The sequence below is a fragment of the Euleptes europaea genome, chromosome 6 (genome assembly GCF_029931775.1).
Source record: "Euleptes europaea isolate rEulEur1 chromosome 6, rEulEur1.hap1, whole genome shotgun sequence".
NCBI lineage: Eukaryota > Metazoa > Chordata > Lepidosauria > Squamata > Sphaerodactylidae > Euleptes > Euleptes europaea.
In genome coordinates this window covers 71,383,086-71,401,451 of record NC_079317.1, presented here as the reverse complement: position 1 = coordinate 71,401,451, position 18,366 = coordinate 71,383,086, and the positions used below count along the sequence as shown (strand labels likewise).

Sequence of the window (18,366 nt, the reverse complement as noted above, 5' to 3'; positions counted from 1 at the left end):
CTTTTTTTTTGGCTCTTTGCCTTGAACTGGTTTAAAACTGAATAAACAGGGTAAAACAGAAATGGTCTGATGAAGATCTACTCAAAATAGGCTGGCAATCTCTTTGTCATTTGTTTTAGCTCCTTTTTGATGTAGTCACACATTTATACTGTCCATTTTTTTCTGTGGATCTATACGTACCTGTTAGTGATACATGGAATATTGTTCGTAATTGCATGCTTGTTACATTTCTTTCATATTGTGAGTTCAGGTAGCATTTTCAATTTGCAGTTTACAACACTCTCCTACTTTTGATATAACATCTTGTACTTTCTTTTTGCTTCCTTCAATAGAGGATGTCTGTAAGACCCTCTAACGTGACCTTATTATGCGACAGACACAAGGAACAAATCCTCATTTTCTTGTACCGATTACTGTGTTCCATGCTATGCTCTCACTCCCTTCCCCAGGTTTTGGTAACAACCAAATATTTAATGACATCAATAATTATTAAGATGAAATTATCACCACTAGCCTCAGAATTTGCTGCTTGGTCACAGTCAGCTTTTCCCAACTCAAATAAAAATCACACAGAAAACATGGAAGAAGTGCTTTTTGAATCAAAATACCTTTTTTCTTTCTTCTTCTGTAGTCTTGATATATCCAGGATCAGCTCGGAACATTTTGTAGAAATAATAGAGAAGCCCCACCATACCAAGAAAGAAAGGAAGCTGAGAAACTGTGCCTGAAAAATGTGATCTCCAGTTAAGGAATAAGTTGTCATATCTGCATATTGCTGCCAATAAGCATTTATTTAGAAAATTTGTATGCTTCCCCTACAGACCTGCTTGAGAGCAATAACATAAAATCAACCTAAAGAATAAAAAGGATTTAAAAATAATGCCAATAAAACAAGCCAATAAAATACATAAAGATCAATAAAAACAAGGCAGGCCAATAAAAATAAGCTGATGCATAAAAGCACACGAGACATGTAGAACAGTGAAAAATTATATTATAAGCAGGCTGCCCTGACCTGGATGGCCAAGGCTAGCCCGATCTCATCAGATCTTGGAAGCTAAGCAGGGTCAGCCCTGGTTAGTATTTGGATGGGAGACCACCAAGGAACACCAGGGTTGCTATGCAGAAGAAGGCACTGGCATATCACCTCTGTTAGTCTCTTGCCTTGAAAACCCCATAAGGGGTCACCGTAAGTTGGCTGCGACTTGACGGCACTTTACACACACACATGAACAGGCCATAAAACAGTAAAAAAGTTGGAACCTCTTAGTTAAAAGCCTGTGTAAAGTGGACGGTTTTGGCCTGACAACCAAAGGTAAGTGAGCTCAGCACAATATGAGCATCAATGGGAAAAGCATACCAAAGGCGAGGTGCTCTATCTCTGGCTGCCACCGGCTTGACCTCTGGAGGTGGTAACACAGAGGACAGAGCTTGAGTACAGGGTCATAGCTGAGGGCTAGACAATATGGGAGGAGGCATTCCTTCCAGTATCCCGCCCTCAAGCTGTTTAAGGCCTTAAAGGTAAGAAATTTTAATTGTGCCCTGAAGCAACTGTGTAGCCAGTGTAAATCTTTCTAGACAGGGACATGATCCCTATGTCCAGCCCCCCAACAATAACCTAACTGCCATATCCTCAACCAAATGAAGTTTTTGAAAAGTTTTCAAAGGAAACCCCCGGCAGCCTGTATTGTCCCCCACTCTAACTAGAGAGCATGGATCACCACAGTCAAATCACACTTTTCAAAGAATGGCAGTAACTGGCATATCAACCCAAAGCTTATGAAAGGCACTATAGAGGAGACCTGAGATTCCAACTCTAGGCTAGGATCCAGCAGCATCTCCAAGCTATGAATGTTGGCTATCAGGCATTAGGTAATCTGGGTCCTTCTTTAGCAGGGATCTCATGACTGCCTCTTTTAATGCAGCTGGAACTACATTCTCCTGCAGAAGGGCATTTACTCCCTACTAGACCTACTGAATCAAACTAACCAGGCTCAATACTATCAGTCACAAAGAGCAAGGGGTCAAGCCTAAACATGGTGAGCTATACGCTTCTCTGCAGCTTGTCCCCTTTATCAGTCTTCACCAACTGGAAGCCATCTATACAAGCAGAATCAGACCTCACTCCAATAGCATCCTGAGATTTAACCCAATCCATTGTGGTGTCTATATCACAACTGATGCAAGTGATTTCCCCCCACAAAATGTATCACAAAAGAGTCACAGTGGGCCTGCATTCCTCCTTAAACAATCCTTTACGGTTCACTAGCAATTGCTTTATGGCAATTTAAGAAGCACCAAACTGTTTCTAAGGCTTTAAACACACAGTGAAGTAACATATCGATCACTGAAATATCTGATAAAATTCATAGGAATCATCTTTTACCTTTTAAGTCAGATTTAAGACTCCATATCTATAAGGTTCAGAAAAACACCTTACAACTACTCATTTGATCATGAATGCAAATCTTCTCCTCCTCCCATCAATATATATATGCTACATAGTAATGTCACATGTGATAAAGAATTAGGCAAAAGTTAAAGTGTGTGGGCTAGTAGAAGATTTTAATAGGCTACCTGGCAAGATTATTGAAAGTATCACTGAATGATGGAATTTCACCTTCGACTGGAGGCCAGAATATCATTGGTTGGTGCTTTTGTTTCAGTGGAACCATTTTCGTCTAAGCATGGTACTTTTGTGATCATTCGTGCACTGTTCAGCTCTAGCAGGGATGAAAAGGATGTATAATGGGAGCTTTCCCTCCCATTTACTCTGTATCCCTGTGTAGCTACAAAAAGGACAGGGAAATCAGTGGGTGGAAACTCATATGGATTCCATGTGTGGAAATTGCATCTTTGCAAAAGATCATGACTGATGGTTTAATGCCTGAAACCTAGGTCTACAATGACATCATCTAAAATACATTTTGTGAGATGAAGCCTCCGGCAGGCAGCAACAACATCAAATATGTTTCTTGGGAGCCAGGCAAATGTAGGCTCACAACCCTAACTGGAATTTACTCCAACAGTACACAGACATTAATTCAGACAACTGTATTAAATGAGATCTCATTAGATACCAAGCAAAAAGAAAATGCCACTTCAAGCATGAAGTAATTAATGCTGAAATACTATTTAGCACTGGAATAGATTAAAGCTGGCTTAAAACAGTACTTACAAATGTCTCCACTGTTACTTTTTTTTTTAGACGTGTTTTACAATCTGAAAATAAAGCTCTCTGTGTAGTGACAAGGAAGATATAAGGCAGCAAATACCACACTTGTATGTCAGACTCATGCATATTCATACCATATACAGTATGCAGCAAGCCAGGAGTTCTGTGCCAAACACAGAGATGAGAACACACCTCTCCTAGGATAAAGGGCCCTACAGAAATGTTGCCAGTGAAACATATTTTAAGCATGCTGCAACCCATTAGTTTACTTTACACTCATACATTAGTTTACTTTACACTCATACATACTTTACACTCATACAGCTGTCCACGGAAAACGAAGCACATTCATGTCTACAAGAACAAGACCTGTGTTTAATCAGAGATATTTGTCATGCTAAAGGATATCAGGCAGGAACCAGATGAAACAGGTCACAGATATCCAGAAGATGGAGCCAAGCAAAAATGCTACTGGAAAATATTTCAGTTTGTTGAAACTTATGAATTGCCTGAAATGGAAATTTTAAAGACATTTCAGTATATCCCCTGAAATACAATCCAAATAATCATTTAATGGAACCATTTCCTGGGGTTATTGTATTCTCTTTATAAAATGTGGCTGAGGGCAGAACTCAAAGAACGATGAAACTGATTCACACAGTATGATTTTCTTATACGGCAATCACTTCAATGTTGGAAAACACAAGAAACACAACATGCTACTTGTAACAACCCTACGCTTACATAATTCAGTTTATGTACATGCTAAGTAGTGACTGGCTTTGGCTTCCCAGATTATGTGCACTGAGGATCTGCACATTATGGTACATGTGTAGAACTACAAAATATGACAATCTACAGGCAAGTGCATTCCATGGGATGTCAGAGATACAAGTTGCTCGTAATAAGTTTGACAGAGACAGTTGTCAAAGAGCTGTCAGATCAGAGACATCTAAGCTGATGCAAGAGGCAGCAAGAGCCTTGCAGGTCCCAGAGTGAACTGCAGCAAACCAGATTTAGGCAGTAGGCTGATGCAATACTGTGGGCAGGTCTACAGGTGGCCTAATTGGTATCTGGTGCAGTACTGTATATAAGTCTGTATGACAATTACTCTGTGTTGGGGAAATATAGTGGAGTAAGTGTACGTGATGGTTGTTTTTATCTGTGCACTGTACAAAATAAACGCGCACTGTGTTCTACAAAGCCAAGGAGTTCTGGTGGTGTGTTCTGGATAACTGCTAATCCACTAGTTCCCCCGTCATGGGAATCACATTGTGTAAAAACAACCCCCTGAATTACTCAGCGATCGCTGAAATTAAGAGTACACTTTAAATTTAATCGGTATTAATAGGAGTGTATGTATTTATTTACAGTCTGTTGTTCTCACTTGGACACAGAGTGAGTCAATACAACCGATGGATGGGACATTCAATAAACAACGCAAAAGAATTAGGGTTGTAGAACCAACCAGAAGTTTAAAAACAGAAACTGAAGCAAGGCATAAGTATTAACATGACACATTAAATGATGCAAAATTCCATAGCAGGATCCTAGTTTCAACAAACTATACACAGTAGTATAGACCACAGTCCCTAACAATTTTTCTAACTAACTTTGTGAATCATTTAGTACAGAGCAAGTCTACTGCCTGCATAGAAAAGCCGTCTTGAATAATTCAGCTTTGCAAGTCTGTGGAAAGCCATGACAGCAGGAGCCTTCCTGACCTCTTCAAGGAGGCTGTTCCACAAGGTGGGGCCACAACTAGTAAAAATGGATACTATTCATGATGCATACCTATTCACCCCAGGATCAGAGGAGCATGCCTATTATATTGTGCTGTGGAACTCAGGCAGTACATTGCTGCTGCAGTTGTCTTGTTTGTGGCCTTCCTAGAGGCACCTGGTTGGCCACTGTGTGAAGAGACTGCTGGACTTGATGGACCTTGGTCTGATCCAGCATGGCCTTTCTTATGTTATGTTCTTAGGTTTACAACAGAGAAGGCAAGTGTATGGGCAGTTTTTGATTTTGCCCATTTGCAGGTTGGCGCTTGCAGAAAACCCTGCTCCAATGAGCGAAGCTGTCTTGGTGGAACATAGGGGGAGAGGCGGTCTCGCAGCTATGAGCATCCAAGGCCATGGAAGGCTTTGTATGTGATAGCCAAAACCTTAAGCTGAGCCTGGTAACTGATGGGCAGCCAGTGAAGTGCCTGCAGGGTTTATTTGGATTGTGCCAATCCTCCAAAGCTGTACAGCCTACCAACAGTTCCAGTAACCCCTTTCTACAGCACAGACTCAACATTAATGAGAAAGGTAACTCTACATACCTTGCAAACAGGGAGATGATGGCACATAGGAAGAACAGCAAGATTCCTTTCAAAAGCCAAGAATCAGAATTTAAATCCACTACATATCCGACAGCCCATATCAATACCAATGCCATCACCAGCAAAAGCAAGAACTAAGAAAAGAAAGAAAGGTTTCATTTGGAATGTGCTATGGATAAAACCAAGTGAGGAGAGAAAAAATGTCAGCTGTGATTGTTAATGATCTCTGGTACAATCTTGCCTATTCGTCTCAAAGCAGAGCCAACCTAGCAGCAACAGCTCCTCCACCTGGCAGCCCTTTTACAATTAAAGACCTATACAGTGCATTCCTAAGGAGAGTTATTCCAATCAAAGCCCATTCATTTTAATGGGCTTAGACTGGAGTAACTCTCTTTAGGAATGCACTGATAGCCACGGATATGGTTGTCTTGGTTAAATAAACACGCGCAAGCCTTCGAGCCTTGCTGTCCCTTTTGTCTTCTTGCTGTTTGATTATTCCAAGGTTCAGACTCTAAGAAGGCTCCTATTGCCCCCCTCAAAGAGTTATTCAGAAGACATCAGTGTTGAGGTCAGTGGAATCCAGGGATGCCTTCTTCAAGAGAGGCCTTACAACTATGTCTTTCAAGTCTCTTGGAAGTACACCCTCCCACAAAAAGGTGTTTATTCTTTCCTGGAGCCACCTTAACTATCCCAGCTTGGCATAATACTAACAGCCATGACAGTCCGGTGGCAAGTCTAGATGTGATGGGGCCCCACACTTCTGAGCAGTTTGTTCACTTCATCAGGGAAGACGAAGGAGGAATTGGTTTTTATATGCTGACTTTCTCTACCTTTTAAGGAAGAATCAGACCGGTTTACAATCTCCTCCCCTTCCTCTCCCCACAACAGGCACCTTGTGAGGTAGGAGGGATCGAGAGTTCTGAGAGAACTATGACTAGCCCAAGGTTACCCAACTGGCTTCATGTGCAGGAGTGGGGAAACCAACGCGGTTCACCAAATTAGAGTCCACCGCTCATGTGGAGGAGTGGGGAATCAAAACCAGTTCTCCAGATTAGAGTCCGCCGTTCTTAACCAATACACCACACTGGCTCTCAACTCAGACCAGAGTGCGCTCCAGTGGCACCCTGAGATTGAACAGCACCAACTCCACCACCAATTGCATCATGCTGGGTTTACCCTCCAAATTTCAGTAAATTCTAGTTTTGTTTCCATGCTTCACTCTCCAGCTGGTCTGACAATATCCTTAATTTACATACAAGTACTTTTTTATTTTAAGTGTGCTGCTGCGTTCTGGAATCTGTTTCCATGTGTAATACCTCATTTTTCGCCAGTATTCTCAGAAACCTGGAAGTTTTTCTGGCTCTCATTCTTTCCTCTTCCGTGATCAGGTGAATAATTAAGCGATGCTGAGTTCGATGAGCAAGGTCAAGCGGTGTGTCTCCCTTTAAACAGATACATTAATTACTTTAGAAACCAAGAAAAAATTAGGAATTAGGAAACTTAGGTGGGTGACTTGATTTTAAAATCCATTTAACTGCCTAGTCCTATTTTAGTGAAAAATAACAAAGCACAATGCAAAAGCCAAGCCATAGGTTGGCTATCAGGTCCAAGTCTTGGACTTGTGCACTACTTAGTCTTCTCCCTTTAATCCCTCCCTGGGTTTTTTGGCAACTGCATACAACTGACCCAGAAAACTATGCTTTATGCTTGCTTTCCAAGCAGAACTGAAAAACATAAATTTATTTTGGTTTCCAGGTCATGTTTGAGTGGCAAGAGGAAACCATAGTTTATGGTTCAGCTATAATGGCAAACTATGGTTTGCAACAAAAAAGGACAGAAACAGAGCATGCAAAGAAAGAGGGAGGGAGCTGGGAGCATGTGAGCGATGGAACCATTCAGATAATACCACAACATGATTTGGCATTATAGGTGAACCAAGCAAATGTTTTTGCTGGCATCACAAGACTGAAAAATGTTTAAAACTGAAGGCAAGGAAAGAAGTTATTAGATAACCTTAATGTAAAACAAATTAAATTATGATAAATGAATGGAGTATTATAATATTGGCGGGTTGAATAACTAAATAATTGGTGGGTTGAATAATCCTCTACGCACCCTGCAGTCAGACCTCCAAACAAAGTTAAAATAAAACAGCATTATAATCCAGAGGAATCATACAGAGCAGGATGTTTAAGAATTCTGAAGTATAACAGGGTTAATAAAGGCACAGGCTAAATCCCTCAAAATGTTATTCTTCCATTTCGCATTTATTTAGCCGTTCCATTTAAAATCGCACATTTAATTCACATAATAGGATACCTTAAGACAGACCTCTTTTAAAACAGTAACAATCATCTACCTCTGCATTACCATCCAACAGAACAATCATTACTCCCTTTAGAAATCTTCCTATTGATTTTACTCAGGTGCTATTATATTTCCACCCTGTTCCATCTTTGTAAAGCGTGGGAAAGCAAGAGAGCTTTATGAAACAAGCATTTTGTTTCAGTAACACTGTAATTTCATAAAATAATAAGATCACCAACACTACAAGCTGGAAGGTAAAGTGTGGTCACTTGGGACTTGGTCATGCTCAGCGGAACTGGATTGTTTTTCTTTGAATAACAGAATGCCATGCTGTATCAAAACATGCTTTGGAAAGTATTTTGTTTCAAAAGCAGTTTGCCATATAACTAGCAGCAGAGTTGCTGTTTGAGAAACCTCCTGGTCCCACAGAACAAGTCAGGAGGTTCTTTGGATCCCAACCAACGTTTACGCAGCACTTCAAACAGTACATGTATCAAATACATAATCTCTCTAATCCTTACAACCACATGAAGTAGGGTCAGTGTTATTCCCATACTGCAAGTGGGGTTGGGCTAGTGATTTGCCTCACCCATGTAGGGAGATTTTGGTTTAGTTGAGACTCGAAACAGGTCTTTCCGGATCACAGCCACACTATCCTACATTAATTTACAAACAGGTTTCAGAATTCCTGGTTTTCATCTTTACTATGGGATTAAAATTTTGGTAAAGATTAAGGCACCCAGGTACACTCCCATTTGATTTCTGTTCTCTGCACAGAGCTCAGGCTCATGAGTGATTTAGGAAAATGGAATAGCAATGTAATATTTCCTGTAGCTATCATTGCTCTTTCGTTTGAAATAAAACTCAGGAGTCTTTGACTTTAGGGGGAAAGGATGCAGCCCTAGAGCAGTATTTTGAACACTGTCTTGTGATTTTATTGGTTACAAGGTTCTTCATGATAAAAGCAGGCCACACCTTGATATTTTTGATGTCCAAACTGGACCCAGCTTCGAGAAGGAGATCTACAGCGCTAATATTTTCTGCTGCAACAGCGCTATGCAAGGCAGTGTTCTTTTCTATGTTGTCTACAGCATTCAGAGAAGGATTAAACTTTAATAAAAATCGAGTAGGTTCCAGCCTAGAAGGAAGTAAAGGTATATATAGAAGTTAGCCAAGACAAGGCACCTAACGACAGAAACGCTCTCCTTTACTAAATCATGTTCTTAACATTAGATGTGGCAGGGTGATATCTGGGAATTTAAGAAAATCTAAAAATCTAAACTAAATAGTTACCTAGGAAAGCTGAGGTCTCTCCCCCCCCCCCCCCAATATAGTATGCCGGTCTCAAAAGCTACCGCTGCAAGGACAGCTCCCCCTTGCTTCTTTCCTCCATTTACCTCTCTCATGCACAGAGCGCAACCACAAACACTGGTGTGATTTTGCATGGCTACTATGAGCTGAACAACCTCTCAGCCAATAAAGGAAAATGGGTTGAGCCTACGGAGCGTATCTTCACCAACTTCCCCTCTACCTTGGAAGCCCCTTTAGACCACCGAGAAGGTGAGGCAGAGGTTGGGACAGCGCTGTGGACCAATTGCCATGGGGCATATGGGGCTGCAGAGCAGAGGGAGAAGTGGGTGAAATCACTGGCACTAGAGGCTTTGCTAGCTTCAGAGAGGAGGGGCAATTTCACCCCCTTCCCCCTTCCTCACTATAGTTGCACAGCATTTTGTTCTTGTAGATCCCTCAATCCCCAGCACCAGGGGCTACTGGGAGAGGAGGAAAAAATTCACCAATGTATTCTTGCTTGCACTTTATAGATCCAGCCCAATGAGTGAGTACCGCACCTCTAAAATTAATGGGAGCAGCTCACGTTGACAAGAGACCATTTGAGCAAACAGAGATGTTTAGAGGAAAATAAATTTATCTGACATGACTGGACTGGTCAGAATAGATATGCATGGGGTGATATTTCATTAAAGATTACTTGTACTAGGCCACCCTAAAAGTCAGACTACTATATTAGCACAGCTTCCACTTAAATCATTGGACCTGGTTAGCTCCGTGCAAGAGCACAGCACTTATTAATGGGTAAGATATATCATGTAAGTGGGCCACAAGTATGGCCAGATATAAACAGAAACAGTATCATCATGGGACTATGTTTCGGATAATCTTTGGCACAGTAATTTGAAGTATCTTTTCGTGACAAAACAATAAAATTCACAATAATAAAAATTAAGCTTTAATGCAAAAACAACAACAACAACAAAAACCCCGTTCTTAAGAACACTTTGTGAATTAACGTTGGCCATTTATGCACGGGAGGTTTTGCCTTGGATTTGCCACTCTCTAGATGCATATTTTTCCCGTCTGAATTCTCAAAATCCTGCATGGGGGCTTATTTTTGAGTTTTGAGAATTTGGATGGGGAAAATGTGCATCTAGAGAGCAACAAGTCCAAGGCAAAATCTCCCGTGCATAAATGGCCGTTGAAACCAACACTCTGCTATCTAGACACTATGTTAGAGAATGAAATCTATGATACACAATATAACTAGCATCTGAAAAAAATTCAGAAGATGCTATCAAAGGAACAAAATTTGTTTTAAAAGGTAAGGTCTAACTAAAGCGCTTTTGCTAAAACTTTTAAACTCTTATGTAAATTGTTTTAATGTCCAGGTGACTCTCACAAAGTCACTTGAGACAAGATTACATATTTTGGACTTAAATATGTTTTTTTAGTTGAAGAATTTTTAGGTGATAGGAGAACTTATAACATTTTGGAGCAATAACAGAGTCACAGCAGGAAGAAAAAAACACTTTGGATTATCTTATCAGAAAGGTCTCACTTCCACAATAAATGGTGGACATGGGTATATCAGTTTCATAGAAGGTACATTTATTTGGGCCACATCATACTTTCCACAATAAAATCCAACCTTCCGCAGCTTCTCAGTTATCTGTGAATAACTGCTCTGGAAATAAACTTCTTATTTCTTCACTTCTTATTTCTCGGTTGAGCAAGTATTGCAATACAATAAGATAAGTAGTTTGCTATTTATACTCATACTCACCCAAGTACTTTATGGGCTGCTAGCATAAGTGGGGTTTGTCCATTGTGATCTGTTGTATCTACACTCTGTGTATGAAAAGATACTAACATTTCAGGAAATGAAGTTAGCACAGCCATGTCCATGACTAGAGGTATAAACTGGCACTGCTGTATTGAACTAAATTAAGTCAAATATTCCATTAATCATTTATCGTTTCATTATCCTAGTAAGGAATTATTTACAGGGAATACTAACAGAACAATCCTAAACAGACTTACATCCTCCTGAATCTACTGAAGTCAATGGGCATACAAGACAGTATCTCTGTCTAGGCCAGTGTTTCTCAACCAGAGTTCCCCGGAACCCTAGGGTTCCGCAGGAAATCGCCAGGGGTTACACGAGAAATAGTGACGAATAGGCTGATCATATGTAAATCATATGTAAATCATACGTAATCACCCCTCTATGGTTATGCAGGGCAGAATTTTGAACATACCATACCCAGGCAGGACCTGTCCTTGCTCTTCTGGCTCAATTGATTCATTAGCTCATGCCCTCTTGGAATGCCGGTTTTATGAGGAACTTCGATCACGTTATATCTCTCCCCTTTTAACATATAAATCTAATGCCTCTGTTTGACATAATGCCTTTTTTATTAAGTGACAGGGATCCCAAGGCTACATTGTCAGTGGCAAGATTTCAGTCTTTATAACCGTCAAACATTAGATTTATACTGCTCAAGATCAATGGATCAAGGAGCTTCTAAGGGATAAAGGAAAGGAATCATATGTAATCATATGTAGGATTCCCTGAGACATGAATATTATTTCAAGGGTTCTGCAAGGGTAAAAAGGTTGTGAAATGCTGGTCTAGGCTGTACTGTAAAACTAGTAATTTTTAAACAGTGCACATCAGGTAACATTTTTCACAAATAAGCACAAAACACTAAGGAAGTCATGAGAAAAATTGTAATTGAACAGCCTACTTTCCACATCTGTTAAATTTTAAGAATTATAAAATTTGCATCTGAAATTGTTGTGAGAATTTTTAAACATATTAGCTTATATTAAATGAGTTTGGGTTAACAAAATAATAACCACATGCATACCTTAATATTATAATCTATAGTCACACAAGACCTGACTCTTAGCTGACATCAGCTCTAATTAGGCTCTTGACCCTAAAGGGCACAGGAGCTAGTCAACCAAAGCACATTGCGTGCTCCAAATCAAGGCCATTCAAGCAGGCGGCAAATTGTCTGCCCACTCTAGGAGGAGATTGTTTTGGGAACATTGATGGATGGACAAGACAATCAGATATCAAAACTGACATTGAAAGAATTATTATGGAACAAGATATTTCTAAACAATTAAGTCATGATTTGCAGAAAACTCATTTTCTAAGAATGTGACAGGGAGGGGTCATATGGGACCCCCTCTCCTCTCTATAAAGGAACAAGCCAAAACCCCAGTTCTTTATCCTTCCACTGAGAGACCACAGACCCTTTGAATGGTTGCCATCACTGTCTCTCTTTGGAAGTGATCCAAAGGCCTTTGTTTCTGTATGTCTGTAAATGTATGTATACGTTTTTTAAATATATGTTCAACTAAATATTGCTCTCTCCTTTGCTTCATATTCTTTCTGTAAGTTCAATAAAACTGTTTACTACTTATATTGCTTGAATGCTGTTTGGGAATGACTGGAAGAATGCTTCTTTGTATGTAAGGTCCTTTTATATCCAGATTTCTCTGGGTTGCTTTTTGGTAAGTGAAGCAGGCAGAGAGGGCCATGCACAACGGACTAGAAGGTGGGGGGCACAACAGATTCCCCCCACAGAAATGTGTTAAGATATATGTTCAGGCTTAAAGCAAAACTCAAACTAGCAGGACCGATAACAAAAGGTTCATCCATTTGTTGCACACACACAAAATGCCCATGAGAAGATTAATAGCTGCTGTGCCTGTGAAATTATGAAGTGGGAACACTAGGACTCCAGTATAATCTGTTCATTCATTCAGTTTTTATCCCAGCCTTCTTCAAATGAGCCCTCAGCAGCATACACAGTTCTCTCCCTTCCCATTTATCCACACAACAAGATTGGGCTGAGAAATGGTGACTGGCCCAAGGTCACCCAGTGTGCATCTTGGTAAAATGGGGTCTTGTGACCGTAACTGGAGGAGGAGTCAGAGTTACTGAGGCCTAGTTGCGGCCTGTTTAGTTAGCTGTCTGTTGGGTTCCAATAAACACAGTTCTTACAACCACTACTGCCTCCAGCACTGATCATTTCCCACCCTAAAGGCATAACAATAATGATTGTTACATATGATCACCACACAAAATAAGTCACACTAAGAAAACAAAACAAAGGACAGTGTACTAAAAAGCATACCTGACCATATGCTATGAGGTAAGCTATGATGGGCATGTGCTGAAAAAGCACAGCCAAATGCAGGCCGCTGTATCCTTCACCATCAATGAGAGCTGGGTCTGCTCCACATTTCAGTAACAATATAACCATAGATAAATGTCCTTGTCTGGAAAAAGACAGAAGCTATTTATTTAAGAACACTTCCCTATGGATCATGTGTTGGATCCTATGCACTGAGCGCACAGTTATGCTTGTGGATTAGACCCTTCCCACCTCCCTCTTCTTCTTTCAGTCTGTGCTCCCTGAAATCCAGCTTCTTGGGACTGGCGGGCCCGAGGGAACAGCATGGGCGGGTAGATGCAGGGGAACAGGGAATTCACAGAAATCTCACACGAAGCACAGGAACCAGTGTACTGACAAAAAGACAACCCTGTTGACAGTGTGACTTCTTTAAAGCAGAGCTACATCTCTTTGATTATGCATTTTAAACAAAGCTTGTCCATAACAGCCAAAATTCAGAATCTAGTTTCCCTTAACAAAATGATATTAGCACACACTACAGATCATATAGATTAAACCGGTTGTAAAATTTGGTATTGTAAAATTCCATACCTAACAGCCCAATGAAGCGGAGTCGAATTTAAGTCCCCTCCTAGTTGATCTACTACTGCACCTTTAGAAATAAAGAACCTGCACAACAACAACACAAGTCATTGCATAAATAAATGATTGATCAATATCAAGAGGAAAAGTCTGCACAAATGCCCAAACAAAAGATTTTTAGATCAGGTAGATGTGTATCTACTTCAGCAAAAATATCACTGAACATCTACCTACTGAACAATTTAAGGAACAAAATATCCAGCAAGTGATAATACACTCGCATGCCAAACAATTTGGTGTAGTTTAGCGCTACCAAAATATTCTTATAACTTCAAGCAAAATAATCAAGATTTACAGAACTGATTGTAGAAAGGATAACTCTTTTGAGTGTCCTCATGTATCATCTTCTTTTGTGTTTTATAACCATAGTTTTATTTATATTGTAAGCTGCCTTGAGTTCCGCAAGGTGGAAAGGCAGCTAATAAATGCTTTGAATAAATAAACAAACACTGGGTTCTAGCTGTGAACTTAATACTGCACTTTTGTTAAGTAAGTTATTCTGAAATACTGTACTTTTAAAAGCTTTCTAGTTTCAATTAAAATATTACAGTAAAGAACACAACAAATAAAATTTTACCTACAAGTACTGGAAAGTAAAATTTTTGCCATTATTTGTAACTCAATTATATTTGATCTTAAGTCTTAGAAAAGGTACATGTGTGTGAACAGTAATAAAATGATATTGTATTGGCATAAGTATAGACATATATGCACTTCTGAAGTTAAACAGTACATTCTGACAGATTCTCTTTAAAAATACAAGTACATAAACAAGACAACATATATTATAAAGGTAAAGGTCCCCTGTGCAAGCACTGGGTCATTCCTGACCCATGGGGAGATGTCACATCCCGACGTTTACTAGGCAACTTTTTGTTTTTACGGGGTGGTTTGCCAGTGCCTTCCCCAGTCATCTTCCCTTTACCTCAGCAAGCTGCGTACTCATATTATACCTAATTAATTTATTTCCAGCAGGGGTCCTGGACGTGATGCCTGTGAGCTCCACAGCGCCCGATGACACCTTTTCTAGCGCCCACCAACTGCTTTAGGGAAGTAGGTGAGGCCAGGTAGGGCTTTTGCCCAACAAGGCTTTGGATTGATTATTGGAGATTTGATTAATTCTTTGTGTTTTTTAATTATGCTGGTTGTTGACTGCGATAATAAATACTGACTGATAGGCTGTGAAGATTTTTAAAAATGTTGCTTTGTCAGCAGCTGCCACCACAGCACAAGAATCTGCACTGTGCTACTGAAGTTAAGCTATGACAGTCATTTTGTGGCTGGCTCCACCTCCTGCAGCGATAGGGTTGCCAAATGCCAGGTAGTAGCAGGAGATCTCCTGCTAATTCAACTGATCTCCAGCAGATAGAGATCAGATCACCTGGAGAAAAATGGCCACTTTGGCAATTGAACTCTATGGCATTGAAGTCCCTCCCTTCCCTAAACCCCACCCTCCTCAGGCTCCGCCCCAAAAATCTCCTGCTGGTGGCGAAGAGGGACCTGGCAACCCTATGCAGCGACCATTTTGTGGCAGCCATTTTGCTTCTGTGCCCACCATGCTGTGTCAGAATTCCATATGTGCCCACAGGCTCAAAAGAGTTGGGGACCCTTGATTTACAGGCACAAGCTCATACAATCTCACTCACATACCAACTTACTTTACAAGTTCCAATCGATTATTGATTGCTGCCCAGTGAAGAAGTGTTACATTTTCTTTGTCCGGTTGTCTTACATCATATCCTGCTTCTACCAACTCCTGGCACCGTTCCAAAAGGCCATATCTAAAAGAACAAGAAAAAAATCCATTTTACTTATTTACTGTTAATTACTGTGAAGTATGTTTGAATGGCACAATGGAAGATATACCTTTATTCCAGATAATTAACTCATATAACACAGACTGTGAACACTTCATTTCCTAACTTTAAGAGTGGACAATATAAAAAGGATATGGAATTATACCCTTTTGCCATACATCCAGATCATATCTGATGTTAGGAATTGAGGCTGACCTAAAAGCCAAAGTTTCTATTCTTGCTTGCTGAAGGATTAAAGGATGCTGGAAGTTCTTTACACGCTGCTTTGTAATTGGCTGTGAGAGAAACCAAGCTTGCGTGACCCACGCTTTGCTTTATGCACGGGGATTTCACCCAGGCTGAGCTCAGGGAAGAGGGAAGAATCAGGTTAACAGAGGAATGGGAAGTCCCAGGATTTGTGAGGGCTGGCAGTGAGGTCATCTCTAATGGACGGAAAACTCATGCATAACTCCAAAGAACAATGGAGACAGACCGGGGCAAATGTGAGTGAAAGTACCCATGCATAAATGACCAAAGAGACTTGTTAAAGTTACCAGAATTTACTGTGTGTGGTTGGTTGAGCTCTCCCCTACCTACCGTGCCTCAGAGTATACTACATTCTCAAACACAGTCTTGTGGAAACTGAATATATCTTTAATGTGTAAAATGTTTGCTTTATAAAGATATCCCGGAGACTTACTGGGTTGCTTTGACAATATCGAAGTTGCTGTGGTCCTCCACAAAAGGAAGGTGATCTTGCTCTTTAGGTAGATCTTTATATTCATGCCTGTCAGGCCAGTTGTAGCCATGATGACCAAGGGAAGCGTGGCTGTGATTTTTACACTGTTGATTAACAACAAACATTTTACAATATATTTTTTTCCCTCAGAAGGTTATATACTTACAAGTTGTTACAGCATGATGATATTGCTTAGTTGCAATTTGGCACTTGCTGTATACCATTGTCATGAAATGCCTACGTTGAAGAGGGAAATCCCATATGCATCACAAAGTCATCTGTGTGACTGCCCTTAGCAATGGTCAGTACAGTCCTGAGGGAACGTTTGAACAGTGGTTAGGTATAGTCTCATACCATGCCTACCCATGTTGAAAGGGAGGAAGAGAGGATTTGTTTCCAAATGCTACTTTGTGACTAAGCTAGAAAGAGCCCTGTGACTATTCGTACTAACAAAGGCTGTATCTCAATCAACAATACAACTAAGGTACTTCTATCAAGGAATATTGAGCAGAGTGCAATTTTCAGTGGCATTGCATCTGATTGGAGGGAGATGTCCAGTGGGGTGCCATAGGGCTTGGTTCTGGCCTGGTACTTTTTAATATTTTTATGAATTATCTGGATGAGGGTGTGGAGGGACTACACATTAAATTTGCAGATGACACCAAATTGGGAGGAGTAGCAACCACCCTGGAATATAGAGAGAATTCAACAAGATCTGAACACACTGGAAAAGTGGGCAGATGTAAACAAGATGCAATTCAACAAGGATAAGTGCAGAGTTCTACATCTGGGAAACAAAAATGAGAAGGAGGCATAATGGATGGGGGATACACTTCTGGGTAGCAGTGCGTGTGAACAAGATCTTGGGGTACAGGTGGACTGTAAGCTAAATATGAGCAGTCAGTATGATGCAGCAGCAAAAAAGGCTAATGAGTGTATTAAAAAAGGCTAATGGGGTGTATCAAAAGAGGCATAACATCCAAATCACAAAATGCCATAGTCCTAATGTATACTGCATTAGTCAGGCCACACCTGGAGTTGTGTGTGCAGTTCTAGAGGTCTCACTTCAAAAAGGATGCGGACAGAATGGAGCAGGTGCAGAGGAGAGCGATGAGGATGATCAAGCCCTACAAAGAAAGGCTGAGGGACTTGGAAATATTCAGTATGGAGAACAGGAGGTTGAGAGGGACATGATTGCACTCTTAAAGTATTTGAAAGGCGTTCTGTTAGAGGAGGGCAGGAAACTGTTCCTGTTGGCAGCAGACAATAGGACTTGCAATAATGGGTATAAATTATGAGCAGAAAGGTACCGGCTGGATATTAGGAAAAAATTTTTTTACAGTAAGAGTAGTTCAGCAGTGGAATTGGCTGACTAGAGAGGTAGTGAGCTCCCCCTCACTGGTAGTCTTCAAGAAGTGGCTGGACGAACACTGGTCAGGGTTGCTTTAGGCCAGTCCTGCATTGAGCAGGGGGTTGGACTAGATGGCCTATATGGCCCCTGCCAACTCTATGATTCTATGCTAGTACAGGAACAGAGACAAAGCATTTAAAAAAAGAAACTACTTCCAGGCCCATCAATATTGTGAAAAAATATACAGTGTATACATCGATTCCACTTTCAGTTGAGTACATCCCCTTACATGTCCAGTAGAAGAGAAATCCACATTTATTACATGAGACAAATTATCAGTTGGTTTTGGATGACTGGAAGATCACAGGGTGATCATTAATTTTTTATCACAAGAACATAAGCTCAGTTAGATCACAATGTAGATCCATTTAATCCAGATCCCATTTCCAATGGTGGCCAGCCAGATGCCTCTGGAAAGCCTACAATTAGGGCACAAAAGCAATTCTTCCTAGTATTTACCTCCAGGGCTACAGTTTCATTTAGCTGTCAGCTGTTTTTTGATCTGTAATTTGTCTAACCTTTTTACATG

General features: G+C 40.5%; 1 protein-coding gene across 1 annotated transcript in view; it reads right to left on the bottom strand.

Annotated features, from left to right (window-relative positions):
- Positions 1 to 18,366, bottom strand: part of ZDHHC13 (zinc finger DHHC-type palmitoyltransferase 13) — a 30,569-nt gene that overhangs the window by 10,305 nt on the left and 1,898 nt on the right. Inside the window, exons 2-11 of the mRNA XM_056852208.1 lie at positions 16,388 to 16,530; positions 15,550 to 15,672; positions 13,841 to 13,918; positions 13,250 to 13,394; positions 10,882 to 10,946; positions 8,781 to 8,943; positions 6,815 to 6,940; positions 5,499 to 5,632; positions 3,584 to 3,684; positions 609 to 733 (exon numbers count right to left, since the gene is read on the bottom strand). Coding sequence (XP_056708186.1) covers positions 609 to 733; positions 3,584 to 3,684; positions 5,499 to 5,632; positions 6,815 to 6,940; positions 8,781 to 8,943; positions 10,882 to 10,946; positions 13,250 to 13,378 — 843 coding nt within the window. The 5' untranslated portion in view covers positions 13,379 to 13,394; positions 13,841 to 13,918; positions 15,550 to 15,672; positions 16,388 to 16,530. The remainder of the gene's footprint in view (positions 1 to 608; positions 734 to 3,583; positions 3,685 to 5,498; positions 5,633 to 6,814; positions 6,941 to 8,780; positions 8,944 to 10,881; positions 10,947 to 13,249; positions 13,395 to 13,840; positions 13,919 to 15,549; positions 15,673 to 16,387; positions 16,531 to 18,366) is intronic.